Source organism: Carettochelys insculpta, chromosome 6, assembly GCF_033958435.1.
Source record: "Carettochelys insculpta isolate YL-2023 chromosome 6, ASM3395843v1, whole genome shotgun sequence".
NCBI lineage: Eukaryota > Metazoa > Chordata > Testudines > Carettochelyidae > Carettochelys > Carettochelys insculpta.
Window position 1 is genome coordinate 6,752,229 of NC_134142.1, and position 26,727 is coordinate 6,778,955.

Sequence of the window (26,727 nt, forward strand, 5' to 3'; positions counted from 1 at the left end):
GTGCCAGGATTCAAGGTATCAAGGACAGGCTGATGCTCCTACTTGATGGAAATGCTGCTGGGGACAGCAAAATAAAACCCTTGTTAGTTTACCATAGTGAAAACCTTATGGCCATCAAAATCATTGCAAAGGCTTCGCTGCCTGTTGTATGGAAATCCAATCCAAAGGCATGCGTGACTCAAGTTATTTTCCAAAACTGGGTTTTGCCATCATTTGGTCCACAAGGTCGAAAAATATTGCAAGGAAGATAACCCATAATTTAAGATCATGCTGTTAGTTGACAATGTCCCAGGTCACTCAGCAACTCTGTATGACTATCATGAAAACATCAAGGTGATGTAATTGCCTCCAAACATAACATCTCTTACAACTTATGGATCAAGGCATTATACAGACTTTTAAAAAATATTACCTACAAAGAACATTCTGACAGGCACTGAAGACTACCGAAGGGGAGAATGGAATACTGTTGAGGCAGTTCTGGAAAGAATATGATATTTACAAAGCTGTTAAGAACATTGATGCTACCTGGTGTGAAATTACAACATCTAATATGAACGGTGTTTGGAAAAAGCTCACCCCCCAGTTTATTCGGGACTCCAAGGGATTTGAAGAGCGAGATGTAATTAACAAACTTGTGGAAATGGGCAGAAAATTAGAATTAAATCTTGAGGAAAATGATTCCAAATAATTGTCACAATGTCATGCAAAGGAATTGAGCAACGAAGATTTAATGGAGCTCAAAGACCATAGAAAGAAAGATGAAGTTTCAGAGGAAGAGCAGCAGGCTGAGACACTAGAAAGATTTGTGACTAAGCAGATGGCAGAATGCTTTGAGATGATTGAGAATTAACTGTCTGGTTTAGAGGCTCAGAACCCAAACAACGAAAAGTTCATGAAGTTGTCTGGAGCAGTGCATGATGCTATTGTATGCTATAAAGTGATTTATGATGAAAAGAAAAAAGCTACAGTATAAACATCACTGGACAAGTACATGTACTTAAAGAAAACAGGAAGAAAAGATTCAATGCCATCAACATCTGCAGAATCTGAGCCACAAATTATTGAATAGTAAATACTAGTTTTCTTATATGTAATGTACTGAATAAATTTTAATTTTCTTAACATTTTATTTTTATAAACCCTACTTTTTTAGCTTTAACTATCCATTGAAACGTAACAGAGAGGGAGCTGTGCTCGTCTATATACTATCAAAATAAAAAGCAGTCAAGTAGCACTTTAAAGACTAGCAAAATAATGTATTAGGTGAGCTTTGTGGGACAGACCGACTTCTTCAGACCATAGTCTGAGTCACTATAGGGGCTCATTTGCGTACTTGGCTTAATCTAGTTCGTGACCTTCCCCCCCCACCCCTCCACTCTCTGATTTGCTCACCTTGATCATTTTTTTTCTGATTTGTCCTCCTTGATTACTGTTTTTGGTTCTCTATGCCTTAAATATTGAGTCTGTTCTGGTATGGCAATGGTCTGAAGAAGTGGGACTGTCCCACGAAAGCTCACCTGATAAATTATTTTGCTGGTCGTTAAAGTGCTGCTTGACTGCTTTTTGTTTTTATCCATTGAGATGAATATATATATTGTATTTAAGCAGTGTTAGACTTACACGGTTTTCAACTTATACTGCAACTTTCAGAATGAATTAACAGTGTAAGCTGGGGACGTATGATATTTGTAGTGAAGACAGGTATATTATAAAATCAGCCTAACTCCCTTAAAATCTACTTTATGCTCTAGCGTAGACATAGCCTTAGGCAAGAAAAGGGTGAGAAACAGACTGCAGTACAAAACTGCTGAGCTTGAAATCATATGCAAATTTCAAATGATCAAAAAATTTAAATAGCGACAGTGAATGGCTCTCATTATAATAAGTAATTTCATTTCAGGTACTCACTCCATCACTGTTGGAGGTGTCATATCCAATCTGATTTAAGCAGCATGTTACAGTCTCTGTATCCCCATTTTTTTCTTCTGTCTTACATCATCCAGCGGCGTGAGTTGTATGTCATGAAAGCTTATGCCCTAAAAAATGTTAGTCTTTAATACGCCTCCATACACCTTGATATTTTTTAACAAGGAAGAGTTATTTACTCCTTCTAAAAAGAAAAGAGCTAAGGGTCACCAAATGAAATTGGAAGGCAGCAGGTTTAAAAATAAACAAAACTACTTAAAAGGTTCAATAAAGAACTAGATAATTTCCTGGATGATAGCTATTGATGGACCTATTAACTCTGGTGGAAAGGCATGGTGTTGTCCATAGGCTCTGTTTTCCGGAAACTAGAAATGGATCCCTTTACAATTTCCTGTTCTGTTCATTCTCTGTGAAGCACCTGATACTGGTGACAGTTGGAAGACAGGATAATGTGCTACATGGACCTTTGGTCTAACAATGTATGGATGTTTTTAAAAGTGCCTTTGGAACTCAGGGACCTATATCCCATTGACATTCAAAGAGTTCCTAAATGTTTGTCACTTTATAAATGTTACATTCTGTATATTTTTAAAATAAAAGTATGCCTGTACTTACTCTGATTAAAACAGAAAATAATTGTCTTTGCCACTTTTCTCCCTAACCCTTTTTTGATGAAACGAGTATGAGATTAAGTAAAATATCTAAAATTATGTTTTTTTTTCATTAACTTTTCTTTTTAGGAAGGGCAGATATTTTGGGGATGGCATAATGATGTTCATGCTTTTGATACAAACACACAGACTTGGTTTCAACCAGCAATTAGAGTGAGTATATTTTGAATCTTTAATCATTCTGTATGTGTTTATAACTTCTTCTGCCTATTGAGTAACAACTTTATTCTGAAGCTTGATGTAAGAGAAAACTATTCTGAACATATTTGGCATTTCTCAGGCTCACAACATAAGTGCATTTTTATGTTCTCTCTATCTCATAATACAAGAGCGAGGGAACATTTTATGAAAGTAAGAAGTAATAAATTGAAAGCTGTTTTTCCATACAAGATATAATTAGACTAGAAGTCATTGCTGTTCAGCGTTGCTGAGGCCAAGAACGTGGAAAAATTCAAAGAGGGATTGTCTACAAGAATAACCAGTATTACAGTAATTAATGCTGACAAAGGGTATTGGAAGGGAGATGAATCGTGAAATAAGGGTGTAAAGGCTAACTACCAAGGATTAAGAGCACCATATATTTAGCTATGTGCATTTTGCTTTGAAAGAATCTAAACAATTAGAGTGATTTGCACATAGGTATTGAAACCATATCTTCTGTTGGAAATGGGATGCTGGACAAGATAGACTACAAGCTCGATTCATTATGGTCATTCCTGTGATCTTGTAGTCAGATCCAGATGAATGGACTCTTGCACTCATGTTTGCTTTCCATTACTTCAGTGGGAGATCCAGCAGGCACCAGTTGCATCCATGCAGTCGTTTGTGTAGCCGTTTAGCCTCTTGATATTTGTGAATAAATATTATGTTTGATATATATACTTGAAGAATGAATACTATATAGATGCAGTTTGCTGTTTTTTATAACTCTGTTGCATCAGGAGTTTAACACTGAGAAAAGTTAATTCCTTTTTGTAATGGAAGAGGAGCAGCAACTGATGTTTGGTATGTGACATTTTTATATTAATATTGGTCCAATGGTGACATGTATTCTTAGTGAGTTCTCAGTAAAACTGTAATGCAAACATTTTATGTACAGTGGAACCCTGAGATATGTGCACTCGACATGCGCATATCTTGGGTTAACGTGAATTAGAGTGTTGGGGAGCTGACTCCTGGCTCCAGGCTGCCAGCTCCAGCTCCCCACCACTCAGTGGGGAAGCTGACCACCTGCTGTGCTGGTCAGTTTCCCGGCTCCTGTCAGGGTCAGCAGCAGAGAGCCTGACACTTGCCGCCATCCCTGACAGGAGTGGTTGCTGCCCCGACAGGAGAGGGGAAACTGACCAGCACAGCAGAGATGTGCTGATCAGTTTCCTAGATCCCATCAGCAGAGGGGAGCTGGGGCTCACCACCACTCTGGGAGCCAGGAAACTGACCAGTGCACCAGGGCTGGTCAGTTTCCCAGCTACCATAAGCACAGGGGTGCGGGGAGCCAGGCTGCCGCCTGATTCCCGACTCCTCCCAACTTACACTTAATTTGAGCTACACGAGGTTAACCAGGAATGCAACCTTTGTGTAACTCGGGGGTCTACTGAATTAATCTTACAGCATAAAGATTACACAGCCTCTAGTAAGAACTGAGTGAAAGAACTATAACATAAAGTTGACATTTTCATGTTTCTTTTATGCAACTGCCTATGGTTTTATGAGCTTCTTAAACCAGATGTCAAGTGAAATGTTCCATTAAAAGCTAAAACCTCAGTCTTGCAACACCCATTTTTTCTTTATATGTGGAAATTCCCTCTAGTATCAGGTCCATACATACAAAGTTTCAGAATCTGATTTTTTTAAAGCACTGAAATCTGGGAAAGAAAAACACTATGTAAGATAGAGGTATTTATTACTATTAGTCAATATTACACCATGGGAGATATTTTTCTTTTTAAATAACCTTCACAATAGACAACATCTTTAAGCAGAAAAAGTGGAAGCTACTGTCTAAAATTTATCCTTGGGAGTTACCAGAAATCCTGACCATAAATGAACTCTGAAGCTTTAAGTAGTCAGAGTTTAGTTAAACCCTCTGCAAAATTGCTGTACTGTATTTTAGGTTCTGGTGCTTCCCTGCCCACCCACACACACAACCACATGTGGTACTTTAAACCTTGAAAAAACAGGCACTAGAAGACTTTTGTGCTAGTATTACTGTAGTTTTATAGATATTTTGGAGCATAAGCTTTTGTGGGCAAAGACCCGCTTCATCTTTGCCCATGAAAACTTATGCTCCAAAACACCTGTTAGTCTATAAAGTGCTACAGGACTTCTTGTTGTTTTTGAAGATACTGGCTAACACGGCTACCTCTCTGATACTTATAGGGTCTGTCTACAATAGCTCCCTACTTCAAAGGGAGCATGGTAAGTAGGGTGTCGGGAGATTATTGATCAAGTGCTGCGGTGCATATGTAGCGCTTCATTAAATCTTCCCTGTGGCAACTTTGAAATGTTGAACTTTGAAGTGCCAGCTTGCGTGTAGACGTGGCTAAACTGCCAGGCACTTCGAAGTACCGGCGGGTTAGCCATGGCTACAAGTGAGCCAGCACTTCCAAGTTTAACACCTCGAAGTTGCCACAGGGTAGAATTAACTTAATGAAGGGCTGCATATGCACTACAGCACTTCATTAATCATCTCCTGACACGCTACTTACTATGCTCCCTTCAAAGTAGGGAGCTAGTGTAGACACAGCCCTAGTTTTATACTGGTAAAACTCTAGAAGGCAATGGAGTTTCACTGGTGTAAAATGAAAAGCATTGGAAATCAGGTGCTGAGAATAAATTAGACACCAAAATGTTCGAGAATTCAGTTAAAGTTGAATTGTACTATGCCAGGGGTTGACAACCAAAATAGCAAAAAGAGCAATTTTTTTGAATTCAGTAAAAAATAATTCAAAAGCTGCAATACACATGAATATGAGACAGTCCTTAATAACTAATGTCAAACCATGCTTTTTGTAACACCTGTTTTAAGAACAGCACACGCACAGTGATTTGGAATTCAGTACATGTTTACTGCAGGATGTTCACAAACATTGAATTAGAACAGGGGAGTCGGGGGTTCCTGGCTCTGGGGGAGGGCATTCAGTTAGAGCATGGTGTGGACAGGGCTGGGGTGCCTGGCTCTGGGGGAGGACAGGACATTTATTTAGAGCAGGGGTGGGGCAGGAATGTGGCAGATACAGAAAGATGACAACCACAAGGGTAGCGTTCTTTGAATTCCTGTTGGACACTGCAGAATTGTAAAGTCAGGATCCAAAAGGAAGTCCTTGAGAGCTGCATGCAGCTGTGGAGCCACAGGTTGCAGACCCCTCTACTATACCATGTGTCCTCTAATGCCTTGGGAGTTTTGTGTGGTTCTTCAGATTGTTCTGCACATTTGCAATTTTCATTCATATGGGATACGTTTCAACCTTATTGTTGCATTTCATGTCTTAATGACTTGCACTTAGAAATTTACTGACTCAGTATAGATTAATGTTCTAAAAATGTTTTATATTGGTATTTTCAGGGTGGAGTTCCACCTCAGCCTCGAGCAGCACATACATGTGCTGTGCTAGGAAATAAAGGTTACGTCTTTGGAGGACGAGTGCTGGTTAGTAGTTATTTAATGAGCATTTTATTGGCAATGGTATTATTTTTGCTAATTACATACAGACAGCAGTGTATTTATGCAGTACCAGTAGAGCCCAAAGTGTCTTTGTTTCAGAACCATATGTTCAGGGAGAGAAGTCCTAAGATGTCTTTTTACCTCTGTGCGCTTGTAAATAGGCTATATCAACAGATGATCTGCTTCCTCTGTGAAAGGTGAAAGCGCAAATTGTCCAAAGAAGAGCAGCAGTAGGTCACGAGCATGTTCCACTCCATTAGTCTGCAAAGATGGCTGGCCACTGAGAGGGGCACAGTGAGAGAGCACACTGTTGAGTCAGTGTGATTGGTAGGACTGCACTACTTCCTTCTTAGAGTTGTGGGTAAATGCCACCATTCAACCCTAACTCATGTTCATTTCTGTTTTAACAGAATCTTTTGTTTTTAGCTCAAGTAAAGTATTTTTCCATGTTTTGCATATTTATTAGTAAATTCAGTGAAGAATCCAGACAAATAGAGCTATTTGCAGTATGTATTGAAACAGCATAACAAAGCTGGACTTAAAAACGTGGTAATTAGTCAAAGATGTTTTTTAAAAGTCTCAAAAATTGAAGCAGTGGCTTTACTTTCAACTTTAAGGTGAGAGTCACATATTGGAGAATAACTCCATCCATTGACATTGTGTAAATGACACTAATCACATTTTTAGAAGAATCCAGGACATAAGGCATTTCAAAGATAATGAAAAGGGATATATTTGTTGTATTTTAAAAATAGATAAGGTATCCATAAAGTGATCATAAAGCTAACACAATTTTCAAGCTGTTTGTAAGCTCCCTTTACAGGACTTCCTTGAAAGCAAAGTTGAAGTATAATTTATGGTAAGAAAGCTTCAAACAATAGCAGGATGTTCATATCCTGTGCTAAATGCTGTTTCAAGGGCTTACATGGGCAAACTATTTTTTTTTCTATTTTAGTGAATGAAATAATTTTATGGTTTTAATGTTTTTCTGTGCTATCTTATTGGAGCAAAGAGGAAATATGTAATCTTACCAGTACCTGACTCCTTTCTTCACCCTCTTGTCCCCTTCCCCCAGTGTAATGCATATTAGGACATAACAGAGAGTTGGAGTCAGTAAGGGCCAGATTTGTAAACATATGTATGCGTCTTAAATCTGTGCCTAAATACTTAAATAGATAGGAAGTCGATAGATCAGTCCAAAATGAGGGAGAAAAAAAACAGTAAAACTACACTAGGTGCAGAATGCTAACCCTATTGTAAAACGCACTGACTCTCGGCTGCTGCCTCTGACAGGAGTGGGGAAACCACCCTTGTCAGGGGCGGCGAGTCAGGCTGCCACTCGTGTCGGGGTGGCAGCTGAGAGTCAGGCTGCCATCCCTGACAGGAGTGGTTCCTGCTTGCCTCAGGGGTGGAAGCCTGACTCTCAGCTGCCGCCCCTGAGAGGAGCATGGAAACTGATTAGAGTATGAGTGCTGGTCAGTTTCCCCTGCGCTGTGAGTGGTGGGCAGCCCAGAGCCAGGCTCTCCTCTTCCCACCACCACTTAGTGGAGACAGGAAACTGACTGGTGCTGGCTCGTCCAAGTTGTGTGAAATTTGACTTACGCAGGGTTTCACAAGAACACAACCCCCACATAAGTCGGGGTCTGCTGTACTTAAATAATGTTTTGAATAATAAACTGTTAAAACACTACTGAAAGAAGTAGGAAACTGGCCCCATGCTGCCAGTGAAAACTTTCTGGGAAGGAGGCAAGTCTCAATAGTTTTTCAAATGGACTTCTTTTTTTAAGCCAAAGATAAGAAATGCTGCTTCCTCAGGTGCTCCACTTGAGATGAGTCTACACCTCTCTGTGCCTGTGATCAGAGATTTTTGGTAGCAGTGCTCTTTTGGGCCATATGTGATCCATTTCATGCTGCTTTTGGTGTTTATACAGAACTGTGGCCAAACTGCCATCAGTTCGTTCTTTCTATACTGCCCTTGGCCTTAGAGAGAGAGCCCTTAGCAGAGCCAATTTAGTGTTGTGTTATTACCGTTTTAATGATAGAATTAGGTAGAACTATGCTCTTCCTTCATTTGTTTGTTAAAAATACTTTTTTCTCCACTAAGAATCTGTTATCTATAGATTAATTTGATTTTCACCCTAGTGCTCCTCCTTGTAGGGAAAAGATACCAGGAGAGATGGGAATGATTAAGGTGACCCTATTTTCCCTGTTTTGAACATGGGACACCTGCTAAAATTACTTGTATTCCAGTGACTTCAGTTGCAGTCAGAGCTATGAGCGGGGTGAACTATATACATGTGGCAGGCGGGAGGGAGACCGGGCAGCTGGGGGAACTATTTACATGTGTGGGGGGAGGGTGAACGGGGAGTCGGGGTGGGGGGCCTCACCCTTTCACGGGGCTCAGTGGCCAGGTATCCCATCGCCTGCATCCACCCCTTCCTCCGCATGTCCAGGGCCCTGCTGGTGCTGCGCCGGGGCCGGCAGCACAGGGAGGTAGGGGTGTGGCTCAGGTGCAGTCCCCGCACCTGTGTCAGGCTCGGCACAGCGGGGAGGGGCTGGGGACTCAGCCTCCATCTGGCCAGCAGCGTGTGCTCCAGGTGGATGAGGCTGGCCAGGGGGAGGTGGGGAGGGAGCAGGGCCTTGTGGTCAGCGTCCTCGGAGGGAGCCATTGCGCGGGAGGCAGGGGGATGGGGAATTGGGTTGGGAGGGGAACCACTGGGGGGAGGGGAGGGGAGGGGACATGCGGGCAACGGGGGCATGGAGGGACGGTTGGGGGGCAACGGGGGGTGTGGGTGAGGGAGTGATCCGTGATGGAGCAGCGCCAGGGGCTGGGTGGCCAACCACAGCCTGGATGAGGGCGTCCAGGTTGGATGCCACCCAGTCCGTTGCCCGCAGCTCCATGGCAAGCCACTCCCACACAATGCCCATCAGCTCCCTGAGGGTAGTCATGTGGGCCGTGTCCCCTGCTGCCTCCTCTCCAGCCTGGTGGCACTGGTGGAGGGACCAGTGGCGGCCCCACGCTGTCCTGGACCAAGGCCTGGGCCACTGCCCCATACCCTCTGTGGTCAGGCTCCCTGGGGCTGTTGTGGGGCTGGTCTGGCTGCTGGAGCTGTGGAGACATAAGGGGAGAGGAACGGGTGGTTAGTCCCAGTGCGGGACCCCTTGGGCCCCCCCCATCCCTCCCACCCCATCCCGGGGGCCCTGCGCGGACGGCATCCAGGGTTCCTCTTCTGGGTTGCAGGAGCACTGGCCCCCCTCTGCCACCCTCCGTCCCTCTGCAGCCTAGTGTGCTGTCTGGCCCGCATGGTGCTGGGTGCCACCGGAGGTGTGAAGGCTAGGACTAGAAGAGGATTTTAAAAAAAGCTAGATAAATTCATGGAGGTTAAGTCCATTAATGGCTGTTATCCAGGATGGGTAAGGAATGGTGTCCCTAGCCTCTGTTTCTCAGAAGCTGGAGATGGATGACAAGAGAGATATCGCTTGATTGTTACCTGTTCCGTCCACTCCCTCTGGGGCACCTGGTATTGGCTACTGTCGGCAGACACAATACTGGGCTGGATGGACCTTTCGTCTGACCCAGTATGGCCATTCTTACATTCTTCTGTTCTTAAGTTCAGTTAGAATTCATCTTGCAGCTCTTACAGTTTTCAACCATAAAATTGATGGACATTCAGTATTTACCCATCCTGTAACAAAATGATTACTCACAAGTATTTGGAACCTCTGCCCTTCGCAAGATCCCAATCCACCTTGAGACCTTAATCTAGTACTATGATCCTTCGCTGGTCCCCTGTTTTTGCCGATGGCAACCTGCTCACTCACATGTCTATGAAGACTGCCTTTATCAAAGCCATCAAATCTCCTTAAAGATTGGGGGAAATAGGAGGTTCTCACCACCTGTATACAATTATCTTCAAAAATAAGGATACATGCCACGTCCAATATTCCTACCTAAAATTCTGTCCTCATTCCATCTGAATCAGACTGTTTATTTCCCATCATTCTTCCTCAAGCCACATAGGAATAAAGGGAGGTCATGCTCCACATGCTAGATGCCAAAATTATTTGTTACTGAAAAATCATAAAATTCAGATATATCTAAACAGAGGCTCTCAAAATGAATTCCTGGTTATGTCACTTCTGCTATAGGCAATATGATTTGCAAGCTGCCACTACCACCCATGATACTTGAACACACTTCACCAGATTCTTTTCCATTCTTACAGCCTTCCTGAAAAATGTGCCAGTCACACAGATTTGTAGAGTAGCCACCTGGGCATCAGCTTGTACATTCACAGAACACTGTAGTTGTCCAGGACTCAACCCTTGATGCTCTGTTAGTACTAACTGTCTTAACAGCACTCATAAATCCAACTCTGGAGTACTGTCCTTCCGATGAGGGGTGCTACTCTCCAATCACCACAAGTGGAGCATCCATATGGGACACTACTTGAAGAAGAAAGGGGTAATCACCCTGTGCAGTTACTGAGGTTCTTCAAGGTGTGTCCACCTATTCACATTCCAATACTTACTATCCTCCCCATTACTTCAGAGTTCAGACATTTAGACTCTACATTGGAGAAGCAACTGAAGGTGGTTTGGCCGCACAACACTGTATAGCCTCTAAAAGCAGCACAAGATAGGGAAGTGCCTGTGCAGTCCTAATGATCACTGCTACTGGGAATCTCCAGTTACAGGTGACACACATCTCAAAGAACTTATTTTACTGCACAGAGTAACCCTCTCTGCTGATCAGGGGAATTTTTCAGGTTATTGTGCTGAGCTACATGGGTACAAATTTATTTTAATAGAATGTTACTTAAATATATAGTATTTAGGAAGATCTCTAATACTGTACTTTATCATATGCCTAATTTAGAACACAAGTTTTTGAGAATTTTTTGTTTTGTTTTAGCAAACGAGAATGAATGATTTGCACTGTCTGAATTTAGACACTTGGATTTGGTCTGGAAGGTAAGTTTGGCCATGTGCCACTTAGTTATTATAGAAACAAAAAGCAGTCAAGTAGCACTTTAAAGACTAGCAAAATGGTTTATTACGTGAGCTTTTGTGGGACAGACCCACTTCTTCAGACCAGTGGGTCTGTCCCACGAAAGCTCACCTAATAAACCATTTTGCTAGTCTTTAAAGTGCTACTTGACTGCTTTTTGTTTTGATAGTGTATAGACTAGCACAGCTTCCTCTTTGTTATTAGTTATTATAGGTAACAGATTGGAACCATTTAACAGTATGTTTTAAGACTATTATAGTAGCTTTTCTGGGAATAGAATGGGAGGTTTTGAATTATTTCAACAGCTGTTACGTTAGTTCAGTTTAATGTAATTTAATTTGTAATGGTGACTCAACTGTTCTCTGTTCTACTCCAAGGAACATTGATGCTAGCAGGCAAATTTTCAGCACAGTATATAGTGATTTAATTGCCTCATTTTCAGATGTGGGTAGATTACACCTATATTTTACTTTCATTTGTATTTTTAATATTGGAGTTCTAGTTCTGATGTTATGTAGATGAATGAGGCTCTTCTTTATAGTTTAGATTGTGGAAAGCTTTTAATATATCTCAACATAAACACTTTAAAAAAACCAAAAATAGAATTTACAAGGGAAGAATCTTTCATAAATGTGTACTTTGATAAAGTTTCTCAGATACTTGTTTACCTCCTATTATGCTTGGTAGTTAGCGTCAATGGTAGAACGCACGAGAGAAGAGTCACTGTTTATATATTTTCAGGTAGCTGTTGTAGACAAATAAGAATTGGTGTTTTGTGGTCATTGCGTCTGTTCTTCCCTAAGTTGCCTGTCATTTCATGCAAGGCTAAAGAGTACAACTTTTTCTAGTGCATGTCCATGTGGATCCCACTTTAAGTGCACGTTTCCTTTGCACAAGATTAGAATCTTTGAACAACAGTGTCCTTTGGGCCACTCCTGCATATGCATGGTCTTGTGCCCATCACTGCCATCCTAGTGAACACCAGTCGTGGTCACCCCTCAGTTCCTTCTTGTTGTCTGTTGCAGCAAGACAAAACAATCACTGTCTGGTGCTACCACTTAGTGGACATTTCTTCTCCTTTGGCGTTTGTTTAGTTAGTTAGGGTTAATTTCCCAGTAAAGTCTCTTTTCTTTAATTTTTTAAAACATTTTTTCTCTGACACTTTTCACCTGTTGTAACCTACAGTGACAGATTCTGAGTCTTTGGGCTTCTTGTGGTGGATTCATTTCTCTTACAGACAGTCAGAACCACTGCCTGTTTTTTTTGTTTTGACAAGGAACGTGTACCAGTCCATGGTTCAGCTTACCATTCTTTTTTGACCATAACAAAGAATTCCAGGGACTTACGCTGAAGGTTGTATCTTGAGATCTCAATAAGAGAAATTTCAGACCTTGAAAAAAAATGGCAATATCTACAATGGGTCTAGTCACTTCTAAGTCCAAGCTAAACAATGCCCCTACTAGCTAGCATGCAGCATCTAATATCTGAAGATAAAAAGGGGTCTTCATACTATCCTATATTTGAGAAGAAAGAACAAATATGTTTGCCATCTAAGATTCAGAATGATACCAGTTGCCCATCATCCCTTCTGTTCAGGCTAGCGAACAGTTTGTGGCTCTTGACCTTCAAGACATGTATTTCTGTATTGTGATCAGTCCAGCTCACAGGAGTGATCTTTGATAAACTGCAGGGCAAAGTCATTATCAATGTAAGTTAGTACCATTTAGCTTGTTTACAGTAGAGAGATTTTTCACAAAACATCTGCTGATGTGGTGGCCCTTTTGAGGAGATAACATTAGCATCTGTCAGTATTTAGAGGATATGGGTATAGTGTCATAAGATGATTGGTCCCTTTCAGAGGGAGCAGCCCCATCCACCTGTGCCTAGTAAATTGCCTTCTAATGGGCCTGAAGTGAAGATGCCTGGCATATAAAAAGTGTCAGGCAGCAATCAAGAAGTGGGAGACAAGAAGGGACAGCTTTGTTTTGGTGGAAAGGCTCAAGATAGAGCAAGCTGCTGGAATTCCACCAGACAGCAGTCCTGGAGAGCTTTTGGAAGACAAGACCTGGTAAAAGTTCAAGGCCAGGAGAACAACACAGGAAGTTTGCTTGCTTACCACTTTTGAGCCAACGGAGAGGGAAGATCAAAGTAAACAATTGTGTGGACTGGTGTTCCAGGCAAGGAACAGGGAGGTGGGAAGAATCCAGGAAAACTTTAAGATCTTAAGAGTCAAGAAACTCAGAACCAGGGTAGCAGTGGAGGGAGGTTTACCTGCTGACGTTTTTGAGCTTATCTCCTTCAGGGAGAAGGAAGTCCAAGACAACAATTTTGTTCTGTGGAAGTATGCAGGTGGCACTAAGAAAATAAGCCCAGAATGGATGGACCTTGGTTACTTTTACATTTTTGTTAAACACAAGGCAGTCAGACTGTTTATTTTGGGCTTTATATTTACCCTAGGGTATACCAAGGAGATATCTTGGTGCCTGCCAATCTGATTTAAAAAGGGAGACTGAAGAAGAGCCTAGTTTATTGTGATGGTCTATACGTTGGGGGTTTATTTTGAAACGTTTTTGTTAATAAGTTAGACCGTAGCAATGGCATTATTGAACAAAAAAGTGAATATGGAGTTTATGAAGACCCCTATGTTGAAGACGCTTGAGACTGTAGCACCACTAGCCACAAAGAGAAACTCCAGGGAGGGCCTGCCTTGTTACACATAGCATTCTGACGAGAGATTTCACACTCTCTAGATGATGATCACCAGCATCAAATTAATTCATCAGCCACAGTAAGAGCCTGCCTTAGACTCATAAATTACGTGTTAATATGCATATGTTTGACACCAGTAGCCAAACTTCATCCACGTATAATACAATGCTAGCTAAGGTTCATGTTTTACTCCCTGGATCATTAAATGAGCCTGCACATTCCCACTCAGATTCTTTCATCAGGTAATTGTTGGTCTGTGCTGTCCCCTTCTCTACACTACCTCCTTAAATGACAGACCCATAAGGAACAGGTTGGGGCACACCCCTGGACTGCCTCCAAATACAGGGAATTTTGGTTCAAAAGAGCATGATCCTACATATAAATAATTCTATAATTATAAGCAATCCAATTAATTTGCATAACTATTTTACTTGTTTTAAAGAATTCTTTTATGCAGGATCTCACAAACAATACATCTGATATGTTCTGCATAAATAAGCAAGTTAGTTCTCACTCACCCTGCCTTTGTCAAGACACAATCAAGTTGTGGGTATGGTGTTAAAAATATTGGATAATCTCAATAACTCTCCATCTTTCAGGAGTCAATAATGATTTAGCAGACTTCATAGGTGGAGTATCTGTCGTCAACCCCCCTGAGAAGCCAGCCCTCCCTAATTGTCCACAATCCTCCTGAATTTTAGATGTAATTACAAAATTACTAATTCAGGTTTAAATCTGCTAATTTAGCACACATACACATGCATACTCACAAATACCTGTTAGTCACTCTTAACTACTCAGGTCTGACAAACAGCAAATAGTGTCTCGGCCATAGAGAGTATTTTTCTCCTCCACCTCTATGGCCCATGCACAAGTACAGAGTGAGGGTCTGATGGGAGGCAAGCTGTGATAATTTTGAATGTGATAGGGTGCTGCTGGATTACCGTCTGCACTCCACGGATTTTATCTGTGAACATTCTAGCTGGAGTAGGGGTAATGGCCTCTGCTTTTCCTCAGCACGCAAGGAGGCATATGTCAAAGTCCGTGAGACATCAAACTCTATCTCGTTACCTGTATTTTTCTACAAGCTGTGCAGAGGGCTTTATTTGAAACAATGGGTTTTCCTCCACATGACAGAAGCTATAAAAGGCCCTGGAAATATCTCCAGTTGGCCTCTCCTGCTCAAACGTCTGGATTATGAACATATATTAATGGGAGCATTCTATCCAAAGATCTGTGGATCGTCCAGTAATTTGGAAATAACTGGATATTTAACAAGCCAGCAGTTTATTCCATCAATGCTATAATCCTGATCCAAGAGCTTTGCAATTATTGTATATTTATGATTTCTTTAAACAGTTTTAAGTATCGGAGGGGTAGCCGTGTTAGTCTGGATCTGTAACAGCAACGAAGGGTCCTGTGGCACCTTATAGACTAACAGAAAAGTTTTGAGCATGAGCTTTCGTGAGTGAGTCTGTGTTCACGAAAGCTCATGCTCAAAACTTTTCTGTTAGTCTGTAAGGTGCCACAGGACCCTTCGTTGCTTAAACAGTTTTAACGCTCATCCTTTCTCTTTTTTATGATTAAATGTTTAGATTTTAGATATTAATTGATTGGCAACAATGTAGTTATTAGGTATGATGAGAGTTATATAGGGACTTGAGTATGTGGCTGGTTCTTTGGGATTAGAAGAATCCTTTGGTTGATGAAATCCATTTTAAATAACCATTCATTATTTAATCTAATGTTGTATCTGGAAAGACAAGGACTGGAATAACTATAGAGGCTGTTTGCTGACTTCTTGTTAGCTAGTGTGGTGAAACAGAAATTTATTTTTGTTTCTGGTCTACTTTGTATTATGGAAGAATAACCACCAGTTTTGGGGTATGTCTGCCCTATCTTTCAGCAGTTTGTCCTGAATTTAGTGTTCTCAGTTGTGGCCCACTGAGGCACAGTGACATGCAGCCTAATATGAAAAGTCAGACAGCGTGTAGCCACTAGAATTCTTATCCAAGCATCTGTATTAACCAAGATAGTTCTGGGTAATAGATCTCATTGAAATATCAACTGAACCTCTGAGAGTGCTTCCAGACTGTCCAGTCGTAGTATTACAGAACCTCGGTCATGTGCTTCACCCAGACCTGAATTGCTGCACCTGGCAGCCTGCATGCTAGCAGGTTGAATGAAACTGACAGAGAGTGTTCGCTACAGGTATGAGAAATCCTACTGCAAAGCAGAAAGGTGCACATGAGGAGAACTTAACTCTAAGTGGAAACAATTTTCAGTGTGGGTGACCCAGCACCTGACCTATTGGAGGCAGCTGTATTTAAAATCCTGGATTATATTCTGCGTTTGAAACATTATGCATTTGATTCAGTTGCATTAAGATCTACTTTGTGGTGATTTTGTCATGCTACCCCACCTTCATCCAGTCACATTCACCCCACAGCATTCAAGAGTTTTAAAGACATTACTCTACATATACCTACCTGTAAAAAAAAAATAAAATCCATCCCTTCCAATGTAATGTATTTCAAGCCTCACAGAGCTTTCCTTTGAACATATCTTGAACAGCCCTTATAGCACTTGACTTTCAAGATGGCCTTTTTGGTGACCACTAAGTCAGCCACAAGGTCAGCAAACTCCAGGCTCTCACTACTGACCCTCCTTCCTCAGTGTTCCCCTTGTGGTTATTAAACCTTTACGACTCTCCAGGCCCATCTTGCAGATGCGACATTGCTTATCAGTCCCTAGAGTGAAATCCTTATGAATTCATACTCACAGAAGCACCGAAAATAAAAGGTAACTGTGATTCTTCCATTAGACACAAACATGTTTTCCACTTAGAAGTGTGCACACAGGGAAAAAAAACTGTCAGTCTTGGGGTTCAGCCTGTCTATACGCTGCCTTCCATGCACCTGTTTTGACTCCTGGGTCCAAAGCACTGTTCTAATCATTGCTTTCTCCATTTCCCCCTCCTCCCCACACGCTTTGGGGATAGGCTCTCCCACTTTCACAGTGTTTGGAACTTGATCACCACCTGTGAGATCCTAAGAACCTTCAGATTAGGTTATTTTACTCTGACATCAATATGAAAATCTTATGTGAAGTAAGACCTTTGGCATGCTAGTATATTACCTTCAGAATCATAGAATCACAGAAAACTGAGGTTGGAAGAGCTCTCAGGAGGTCATCTAGTCCAGCTCTCTGCTCAAAGCAGGACCAACTCCAGCTAACAACTATATTGTGCTGTAGGACTGGAGTTCTCAACTTTTTTCTTCTTGAGGGTCCTGCCCCACCCCAACATTCTGTAACATCTCCAGAGCCCATTTGTGCTACAACCATTTTTTTTCTGCATATGAAAGCCAGGATCCCTGCTGGGAGTTTCAAGCAGGGCAACAGCTTTGAGCCCTATGCCACAGAGGACCCTGTGAAAAAAAGTTGCTCAGGCTTCATCTTCAGCACTAGATGGTAGAGCTCAGGGCCCAGGGCTTCAACCCCATGAAGTGAATTTAGCTTTCTGCCATGGATCGCAACAAATCTGACGCCAGCCCTGCTTAATGAACCTTTTGAAACTTGCTCATGGTCTCAGGAGGTCCAGGACCCATGATGAGAACCACAATGGTAGGGTAACTTATGCCCATGACTTATGCTTCTCCACGTGGAATAATGTACAACTGCAAAAGGTAAAGTTTGCTTTGTAATTTAGCTCAGGCATTTTCAAAACTACTGTGTGAAGAAGCTGCATTCCGTATCACAGCTCACACATGCACATAATTATAAAGCTTAAAAGAACTTCACAATCTGAAATTCCAGACACCATAGAAAAATGAAATGATAATTCATACAAGACAGCTGTACAAGCTAATGAAAATCTGACGGTGTTGCTCAATTTTAGATGTATAATACAAGCATTTACAACAATTGGCAAAGTTAAAAAAAATCTATGCTGACATAGCTGATTCAATCTCACCTGATTTCAAGTATGACTTTATAGTTAGAATAAATGATGACCTAAGTCTATGTTTTAGTCACTGGTATTTTTAGTAAAAATAATGAACAGGTCATGGGCAATGGCCCGTGACCTGTCCTTGTCTTTTACTATTTACCCTTTAACAGTTCTGCATGTAGGAGACCATTACTCTAATAGCTGTTAACTTACTGAAGGTTCATAATCACCTCATGGCCCATCTCAGTGAATATCTTTTCCTGGTTTACAAATGGTCCCTGAAGACAAGAGTCTTCTGGGACATCGTCACAGCTTGAAGCTTCTCGATGATCAACTTGTTTACTACAAGGGACAAAAGGAAATATTGTCTGTTTTGTTGCCAAGAGGAACTCAGTCTAGGCTCCCTGTCAAGTGCTTTCCACCTCACCTGGTAGTTCGCTCTCCTCTGTGCCTTTCTGCTGATTCCAGTCATCCCTCAGGTCATCCTTAGAGCCTTGCTCTCACTTTTATCTCACAGCATAACTGCTGTATACCCGAATAAGAAGGTTCAGTGGTTGTCCAACAAGTCTTCCTTACCCTGTTCAGCCAAATGGAAGTGATTTCTCAGTGTGGTCATTATCCCATGGAATACAACCAACACTGTTCTCTATTTAGTACATTTTGGCATACCTCTTGCACCTTCAGGTGTTCATGCTTGTGTTTTAGTTTACTGAAAGTGCATCTGGCAGCATTATTTGCACTTCATCCCTCCCCCCGCACTCATTTCCAGGAAGATCAGTCTTCTCCAGTGCCATGATAGCAAGGCTATTAAAAGGGCTCCTTTGTCTACATTTCCCAGTCTGAGAGCTTGTTCCTGTGGGGAGCTATAACTCAGTCCTAACAGTCTTTTCTCTTTCTGCTTTTGCATGAGAAAACTGAATTCCTGGTGGTGATAACATCTGCAAGGAGAGTGTGTGATTTGCAAGCTCTCATGGCAAACCCTTATTATACACAAGACTCCAAAGTCTCCTTACAACTGCATCCACAACTTTTGTCTAAAGCGAGTTCTCAGTTTCATGGGAATGAGGTGGTATGTGTGTTGTTGCCCACGCCACATTTATCTCCAAAGGAGTGGTCTCTCTGTTATGTACAAGTCAGGGGATATCTGGACAGGACTAAACTGTTTGGTGCTTTGCCTTGTTTGTGTCATAATGCAGATCACACAAAGGGTCAAATGGGTCTTTTCACAGATGATCTCTAGATGGATAACATCCTGCATAAAGTCTGCTCTGGCGAAGCTCCCTCGGTGAGCCTGAACTCATTTTGTGAGGGTACAAAGAATATCCATAGCATTCCTCAGTAACGTTTCCATTCTGGACATTTTCAGGACTGCTAAATGGTCATTGATTCATACATTCACAATGCCATAGCTACGTCTTCTAAGATAGATCCACCCTTTGGAGGCATGGTGCTGTAGTCCCTGTTTAGGTAGGTGCCAAGCCCTGTTTGAGTGCTTGTGAATCACCTAAATGAAATGCACATCTGCATTTACTCAAAGAGGAAGAAGTGTTTACTTACTGTAACTTGTCCTTCAAGATGTCATGCTGATGTGTTTTGTCACCACCCATCCTCCATCCCATCTGCATCAGAGTCTCAGTCCTGTGAGTTCAGTGTGAAGGAACTGAGGGAAGGTTGTGGGCAGCATGTAGGCAGTAGAGGGACTTTGGCCAAAAGAGATGTGTGCCCCCTCTCTGTGGATTGTGGTAGGCAAATTTCTCTGGTTCTGTTGCACTGATCATGCACACATCTAAATGGAACACATGTTTGCATCATCAATCGAAGAACCACAGTTCAGATAAGTAACCATTTTTTCTCTGAGATACTGTCATCTGAGGGATCTCAGGACTTGCCCTCCATCCTCAGTTTTTTTAGTGAGGAAATTGAGGGATGGTTGCGGCCACTCTGCCTTTTATGCCCTAGGGTGGGGAAGTATGAGGACATGCACAGCACAACGGACACTGCTATTCAGAGATTCCTATCTCACATGCACGAGGCACATGCACGAGGCACATGCACAACTAGAATCTCATCTACACGGACAACATATTGAAGAACAGAGGTAATAGAAAGTAAGTAACCATTTTTCTGTTAAGTATCGCAGATCTTGTTGTGTGATTCAGGTCTTGCAGTCTAAGCACCAAGTTACTGGGAGAGTCCACAGAAGCACTTAGCTGTTGCAGGAAATAGTTAAAGTGTCTCAGAAGGCAGCACCCTTCTCCCAAAGTCTGTATGAACCTATGTCCGGCCATTTTATTAGATGACATTGTGTCTGTGGAAGTATGGTATCTTGGGCATAAGAAGTAAAGCCAAAGTCCAGTCATTTATAGTTATTAAAGGTCTATTTCTTTTCTCAGAATCAGGAGAATTACAACTCCACTGCAACCTGTCTATTTAAATATTCAGTTTTAGTTGGACACATTATTCTTCACTTCCCATCCTAAAGCTGTTCTTTATGTTAAATAATCACAGCAGAGGTTTAAAAAAAAGTGGTCCCTGTGTTTTGTATATAAGTTTAAGATTTGTAAAATATCTTCATGGATGAAAACATGCTATATAATTGTAAGATCATTGTCATAAGCATGGGCAGTAGATGAAGCTGCTGCTTGGGGAGTCAAGATTCCCAGCCTCTGGCTCTACCCATACCCCAACTCTGCTCTGCCCAGATCCTGCCACCAACCCATTGCCCCACTCCCTTCCCACTGCCTCCCTCTTCTCTCTGCTCACCCATTCCAGCCAAATCCCTGGACCCAAGTGTAGCAAATGACATTTGGGGGGAAAATAACTTTTCTGAAATTTCTTTCTAAAGTAAATGGAGCATGCTTCCCACTGCATTCCAGATTGTGAAGAGTAGCCATGTGGAAGGTTCTTACTAAAAGTAGTAAAGTTGGAAATAAAAATGGTCAGTCACAGTTTTTCTTTATATACCCTGAAGCCTCAGATTTGTGTGCAAAGACTATGTAGTTAGGACAAATCAGTTGTCCAGATGAATACAGTATTAAATATGGAATTCATGATTCAGCCCTTCTCTGTTTTACATTTTCTTCATCGGCATTTCTAAGTTGAGTTATATTTTAAGTATACTCTTAGTCCTTCATTAAGAAATCGTTCCAGATTACTCCATATTTAAACTCACTGAAACAGACATTTTAAATTAATCAATCAGAGCAATGTAGTGTGTTCATAACAAAGTTCATTGCTCTTAGAAAATGGGAATACAAATTCATTTTGTGTGATTTTTTTCATAACAAGACATACTTATGAAATTTCATTCTGTTAAAATATGTTTCCAAAGATTTTAGGCATATCAAAGGATATTATATCTTAGTAAGGTACTGATTTTGGTGGATGGTTCTCTTAAAACTAGTTATCAAATAGTCAGAAGTAAAGTGGAAACTCATTTGCCCAGCTATCTGGAAGAAAAGGAATGTTGTCCATTTAAAGGCTCTCTTCAACAGGAAGGGTGAAAGAGGAGTAAGGATAGATAGAAAGGACAGGACGACTTTGGAGGCAGGTTTTGGTACAGTAGAAATTAAAATTAAAAATATTATTTTAGATCAAGGAGGACTTTTGAAGAATGTATTTTAAAAAGCTGTTTCTGCAGATCCAAGCATTTAAGGCTAAAGGTGAATACTCAGATTGTCCATCTAAATATCTGTGTAAGGATTTTATTTTTTAGAGGTGTGATTTTTATATGCTTCAGACACAAACTAAGGAAATATTGAAAGTAAATTTTAATCTAAGGTCCTGTTGATATAGTTATACTTAACTTACCTCTTCCACAGGTCCTGTTAATGACAGATGACTCCCCCACCTTTTTTTTTTCTTCCTGCTTCTTCTCCTGCTCTTACTTCCTTCTCTCCCCTGCCTGCCTTCCCGCTATATAAATGCTGGATCCTTACTATCTGCTCCAACACTGATGAAAGCTCATTACCTAATAAATAAAATTGTTAGTCTTTGAGATGCTATAAGACCACATGTTTTTTGTATACACAGTTGTTTTTGTCAGTACATTCAGTGTTGATACAGTTAATGGCTCTTTCACAGGTTCAGTGTTAATAGGTCTGACAAGTTGGAAGCCTTTTAGCTTTTAAATTAACAAATCCACTTTGTGGGAAAAGTCATGAGTCTGCAAACTGGAAACGCCTGCCATGGGAGCCTTCAGGAACTGTCAGAATAGGGAGAGGAAGAAGAAAGGTGGAGCACTAAGGCCCAGGAGAGGCATTGCCTCCTATACCCACTGCCCATGGTCATAAGTGCTACTTCCAAAGAGCAATTGTTACAAGGAATTTCTTATTTCCATTTTGAACATCTGTATTGCTGAGGTTTGCTCTACTGTAACCTGTTTAATAAAGACAGAGTCTCTTCTTATTCTAGAAAATGAGTTGCCCGTCCAGTTCAAACATTCTTCTTAACTTGTTCTCTTGTTTATTTTTTGTTTCACCAAGAATTAATATTAGTGGAGAGAAACCAAAAGATCGATCGTGGCACACTTTGACTCCTATAGCGGATGATAAACTTTTCCTGTTTGGTGGACTAAGTTCAGATAATGTTCCTCTAAGTAAGTAAAAGTTTACAGAGTCCTTTATGCATTTTAGTACTAACCAAGATGTTATATATATTCAACTTCATCACGAAGATGATTTGATCTGGATCTTATTGTATGATTCTCTGGTTAAATGTTTACTCAGATACTTTTTATTGTTGTTGTTTTTATAGCACTGTTGATGGGTATGGCACAGTACAATGAGTAGATGTGCTGCCCAAATAGTCCTGTTACCAAACAGCTTATCATTTAAAAAATGAGGCCTAGTCTCACTCAAACCAATCTAAATCAGGAATAACTCCATCAAAGACAACAGCCTTGCACTAGTACAAAGCTAGTTGCAAAAAATATAATTCCCACACAATATAAATTTGTGAAATCATAATATTAATCACATTCTGCTCTAATTTGACTTACAGAGTCATTAAGTTAAAATGGGAGAACCTGCTCCAAAGCTTTTTTTCTAGTAAAGGCAAACTGCATAACTGATAAAATGCGTAATGGTGGAGCTTCGGGTCTCACATATATTCACTTAGGGCCAGATTTTCAAAGGGGCCTTGATCCATCATCAGAATGTATGTAATATGTCTGGACGTATGATGTCCACATATACAAAATACAAAGTTAAGTGGCTGATTACTTGATTTAGTTATGCAAAAGGAAGGATGTATCATATGTCACAAAGGGATCAGTACAGGCTTCAGTTTTAAGACAATAGCATAGAAAGTACACAAAGTTTGTAAATGATATCAAACTGGGAGGGATTGCAAGTGTTTTGGAAGATGGGATTAAAATTAATCTAGACAAATTTGGGGAACGATCAGTTGCACACATGCAAAATGGAAAGACTGTGCCTAAGAAGGAGTGCTGTGGAAAGGGATCTAGTATTCATTGTGGATCAAATATGAGTCAAAAAAGCAAACATGTATTAGCAGGAATATTACAAGCAAGACACAAGAAGTAATTCTTCCATTCTACTCCTAGCTCATTATGTCTCATCTGGAGTATTATGTCCAGTTTTGGGTGCCACATCTCAGGAAAGATGTGGACAAATTGGAGAAGTTCCAAAGAAGAACAACAAAAGAAGTTATAGGTCTGAAAAACATTACATGTGAGGGAAGATTGAAAAAGTTTGTTTAGTCTGGAGAAGAGTACACTGAAAGGGAAAAGGACCTGAGGATTACAGTGAATGAGAGGCTGGATATGAGTCAACAGTGTGCCCTTGTAGCCAAGAAGGCTAATGGCATATTGAGGTTCATTAGGACAAGCATTTCCAGCAGATCTAGAGAAGTTATTATTCCCCTCTACTCAGCTCTGGTGAGACCTCATCTGGAGTATTGCATCCAGTTCTGGGCCCCTTAGTATAAAAAGGATGTGGATGCATTGGAGAGGGTTCAGTGGAGGGCAACAAATATGGTTAGGGATCTGGAGCACATGACCTGTGAGGAGAAGCTGAGAGATTTGGGCTTACTTAGTTTGCAGAAGATCTGATAGCAGTTTTCAACTTTCTGAAGGGGACTCTAAAGAGGATGAAGAGAGACTGTTCTCAGTAGTGACAGATGACAGAACAAGGAGCAATCGTCTGAAGTTACAGAGGAAGAGGTGTAGGTTGGATAGTAGGAAAAACTATTACACCAGGAGGGTGATGAAGGACTGGAATGCAGTACCAGGAGAGGTGATGGAATGTCCATCCTTAGAAGTTTTTAAGTCCCGACTTGACATGATCATGGCTGGGATGATTTAGTTGGGGTTGATCCTGCTTTAGGCAGCAGGCTGGACTAGATGACCTCCTGAGGTTCCTTCCAGCCCTAGAATTCTGTGATTCTGTGAGGCAGCATGATACAGTGGTCAAGTAATAAATGATTGTTATAAGAAGGAAGGAGAAATATTGTTCTTCTTTGCTTCCAAGGATAGGACAAGAAGCAGTAGGTTTAAATTGTAGAAAGGATGGTGTTGATATTAGGGAAAGCTTTCTGTCAGGGTAGTTAAGCATTAGAATAAATAAATTGATAAAATTATTGACAAAGCCCCTGACTGGGATGATTTATTTGGGGTTGGTCCTACTTTGAGAAGGGATTGGACTAGATGACATCCTGAGGTCTCTTTCAACCCTAATCTATGATTCCAAGTTTCTCTCTTTTACAGATGTGAGTGATTATCTGTTCAATCACTTTTTAGCAACCATTTTAAAGCCTGTCATTTAACATCTATTTTGCGTTTAATGAAATAAGCAAAAAATGTCTTTTCAGATTTTGGATTTTTGTTTTATTAAGGTATAAAATGGTCACTTTTCTATTTAGTTTACTAAATCATGGTTGTAGACAGTGTCACTTTTGTTGGAAATATATACTATGCTAAATAAAGGCCTTAATTCCTTCTTTGCTCCCTGGTTCTATGGAGATCAAGCAGAAACAAGACTTGGAAGAAGAGAATAAAGAGAAAGCGAGAGAATATTGTGGGAATACTTTCAGATTTGTAGAGTCCCACGGCCACATCAGGCTTCATTGTGATGGATATACTCCTGTCATTTCTAAATATGCTCTTGTTTGACTAGTATATTTTATATTGTGTTTTTAACTCCAGATTTCAGTGTATCTAACTTTTTCTTTTGTGACTGAAAAGAACTCACTAGATAAATGATGAAGACTCTGGAGTTATGGTAGTTAATTCATTAACATTGTAGCCATTCTTTTGTTAGTCATTTTGGACTGTAGAGTTCTTTGCTTAAACTAAAGATAATATCTTGTTCCCGAAGAATGAATTCTAAGATACATATTTTCCTTATTTGCAGGTGATGGTTGGATTCACAGCATCACAACAAATGGATGGCAACAACTTACCCATTTACCTAAGAGTAGGCCTAGGTATAAAAAAATAAGTCAGCATTTGCTGAAATTTTGAATGTTTGAAATATTAAATAAAGCACTAAGTCAGAATATCTGCCTTTAAAATAACATATTTATCAATATATTTTACAAAGTAAGCTCAACAAAATTGAACAGTTTGCTTTATAAAAGTAGTTTTATTCTTTTTCATTATTTGGCATAGTCTTTATTTTCAAGATATGTTATTTAAAATGCAAACACTTTTAGTATGTAACATGAAAAGTATTTAATAATATACAATTACATGAACCATACAAGTTTATTGTTTTTAGAAGAGACAAAACCAGGGAAATTATGTTGCACTCTTTTAGGATTCAAAGGGGGGTTAAATAATAGTTCTTTCTAATTGTTTTCCTAAACAGAAATAGCATATGACGCTTACTGTTTGGCGTATATTAATTTCATACAAAACAAGAGTGTTTGGGTTTAAAATGCAGTAGTTTGAAAGACTACTCTTTTTTCTTTTTTAAGTGGACTTAGTTACTGACCAAAAATGGCCCAGTTCAGACATTCAGGCTGGGTCTACACTTGCCCCAGCTTCGAAGGGGGCATGTTAATCAGGGTAATGGGAGATTACTAATGAAGTGCTGTGGTGAATATGTAGCACGTCATTAGACTATTTCCCCCCATGGCAACTTCAAAGTGTGAAACTTCAAAGTGTCAGCATGCGTGTAGCTGGAGGCACTTGAAAGTGCCTGTACTACTTTGAAGTGCCTTTACTCCTCAAAATTTTGGGGAGAATTAGCCTAATGAAGTGCTACGTGTTCACTGCAGCACTTCATTCGTAATCTCCCATCGCCCTGATTATCATGCCCCCTTCGAAGCTGGGGGCAAGTGTTGACCCAGTGTCAGTGTCTACATCTTCCAGTTTTGCAAAAGTAGATTTTTTTTTAGAACTTGCGTAGAACAAAAATATGATTTATTTTTATGGAACTAAAAGCCAAAGAAATGTGTGGTTCTTTGCATGTCTGACTGAAGGATGAAGGTCTGAACATGGAAGTTGTACAGTGTGTCATGGAAAATGGTACCGCAGGGTGACCCCCCCCCTTTTTTTTTTAAACTTTTGCCAACATTTGCCGCATTCCCTGGCTACGTCTACATTACAGTGATCCTTTGAAAGAAGGTCTTCCAGAAGATCTCATCCAAAAAATGTTTTGAAAGAGCGCATCCACATACAAAAATACAGATAAAAAATGGATCCCCTTTTTTGATAGAGAGTGTCCACGCAGCCCCTGATCTTTCAGAAGAATGAGCCAAGGATCAAAAAATCCTGCGCAATGAGGACTGCTCTTTAGTTTAAAAAAAAAAAAGGCACCTGGGGTATCTACAT

The 26,727-nt window shown here is 40.7% G+C and overlaps 1 protein-coding gene across 6 annotated transcripts in view; it reads left to right on the forward strand.

Moving 5' to 3' along the window:
- The window catches only part of KLHDC1 (kelch domain containing 1), a 54,743-nt gene that overhangs the window by 20,825 nt on the left and 7,191 nt on the right, over nt 1-26,727 (forward strand). For 5 of the 6 annotated variants that reach the window (XR_012645870.1, XM_074996162.1, XM_074996166.1 and 2 more), the window contains 5 exons: nt 2,670-2,753; nt 6,163-6,246; nt 11,177-11,235; nt 22,415-22,527; nt 25,304-25,376. Coding sequence is in view for 5 of the 6 variants with exons in the window: in XM_074996162.1 (XP_074852263.1) it covers nt 2,670-2,753; nt 6,163-6,246; nt 11,177-11,235; nt 22,415-22,527; nt 25,304-25,376 (413 nt within the window). In the remaining variant the exon portion in view is untranslated. The remainder of the gene's footprint in view (nt 1-2,669; nt 2,754-6,162; nt 6,247-11,176; nt 11,236-22,414; nt 22,528-25,303; nt 25,377-26,727) is intronic. The other variant, XM_074996164.1, reaches the window with a different exon arrangement.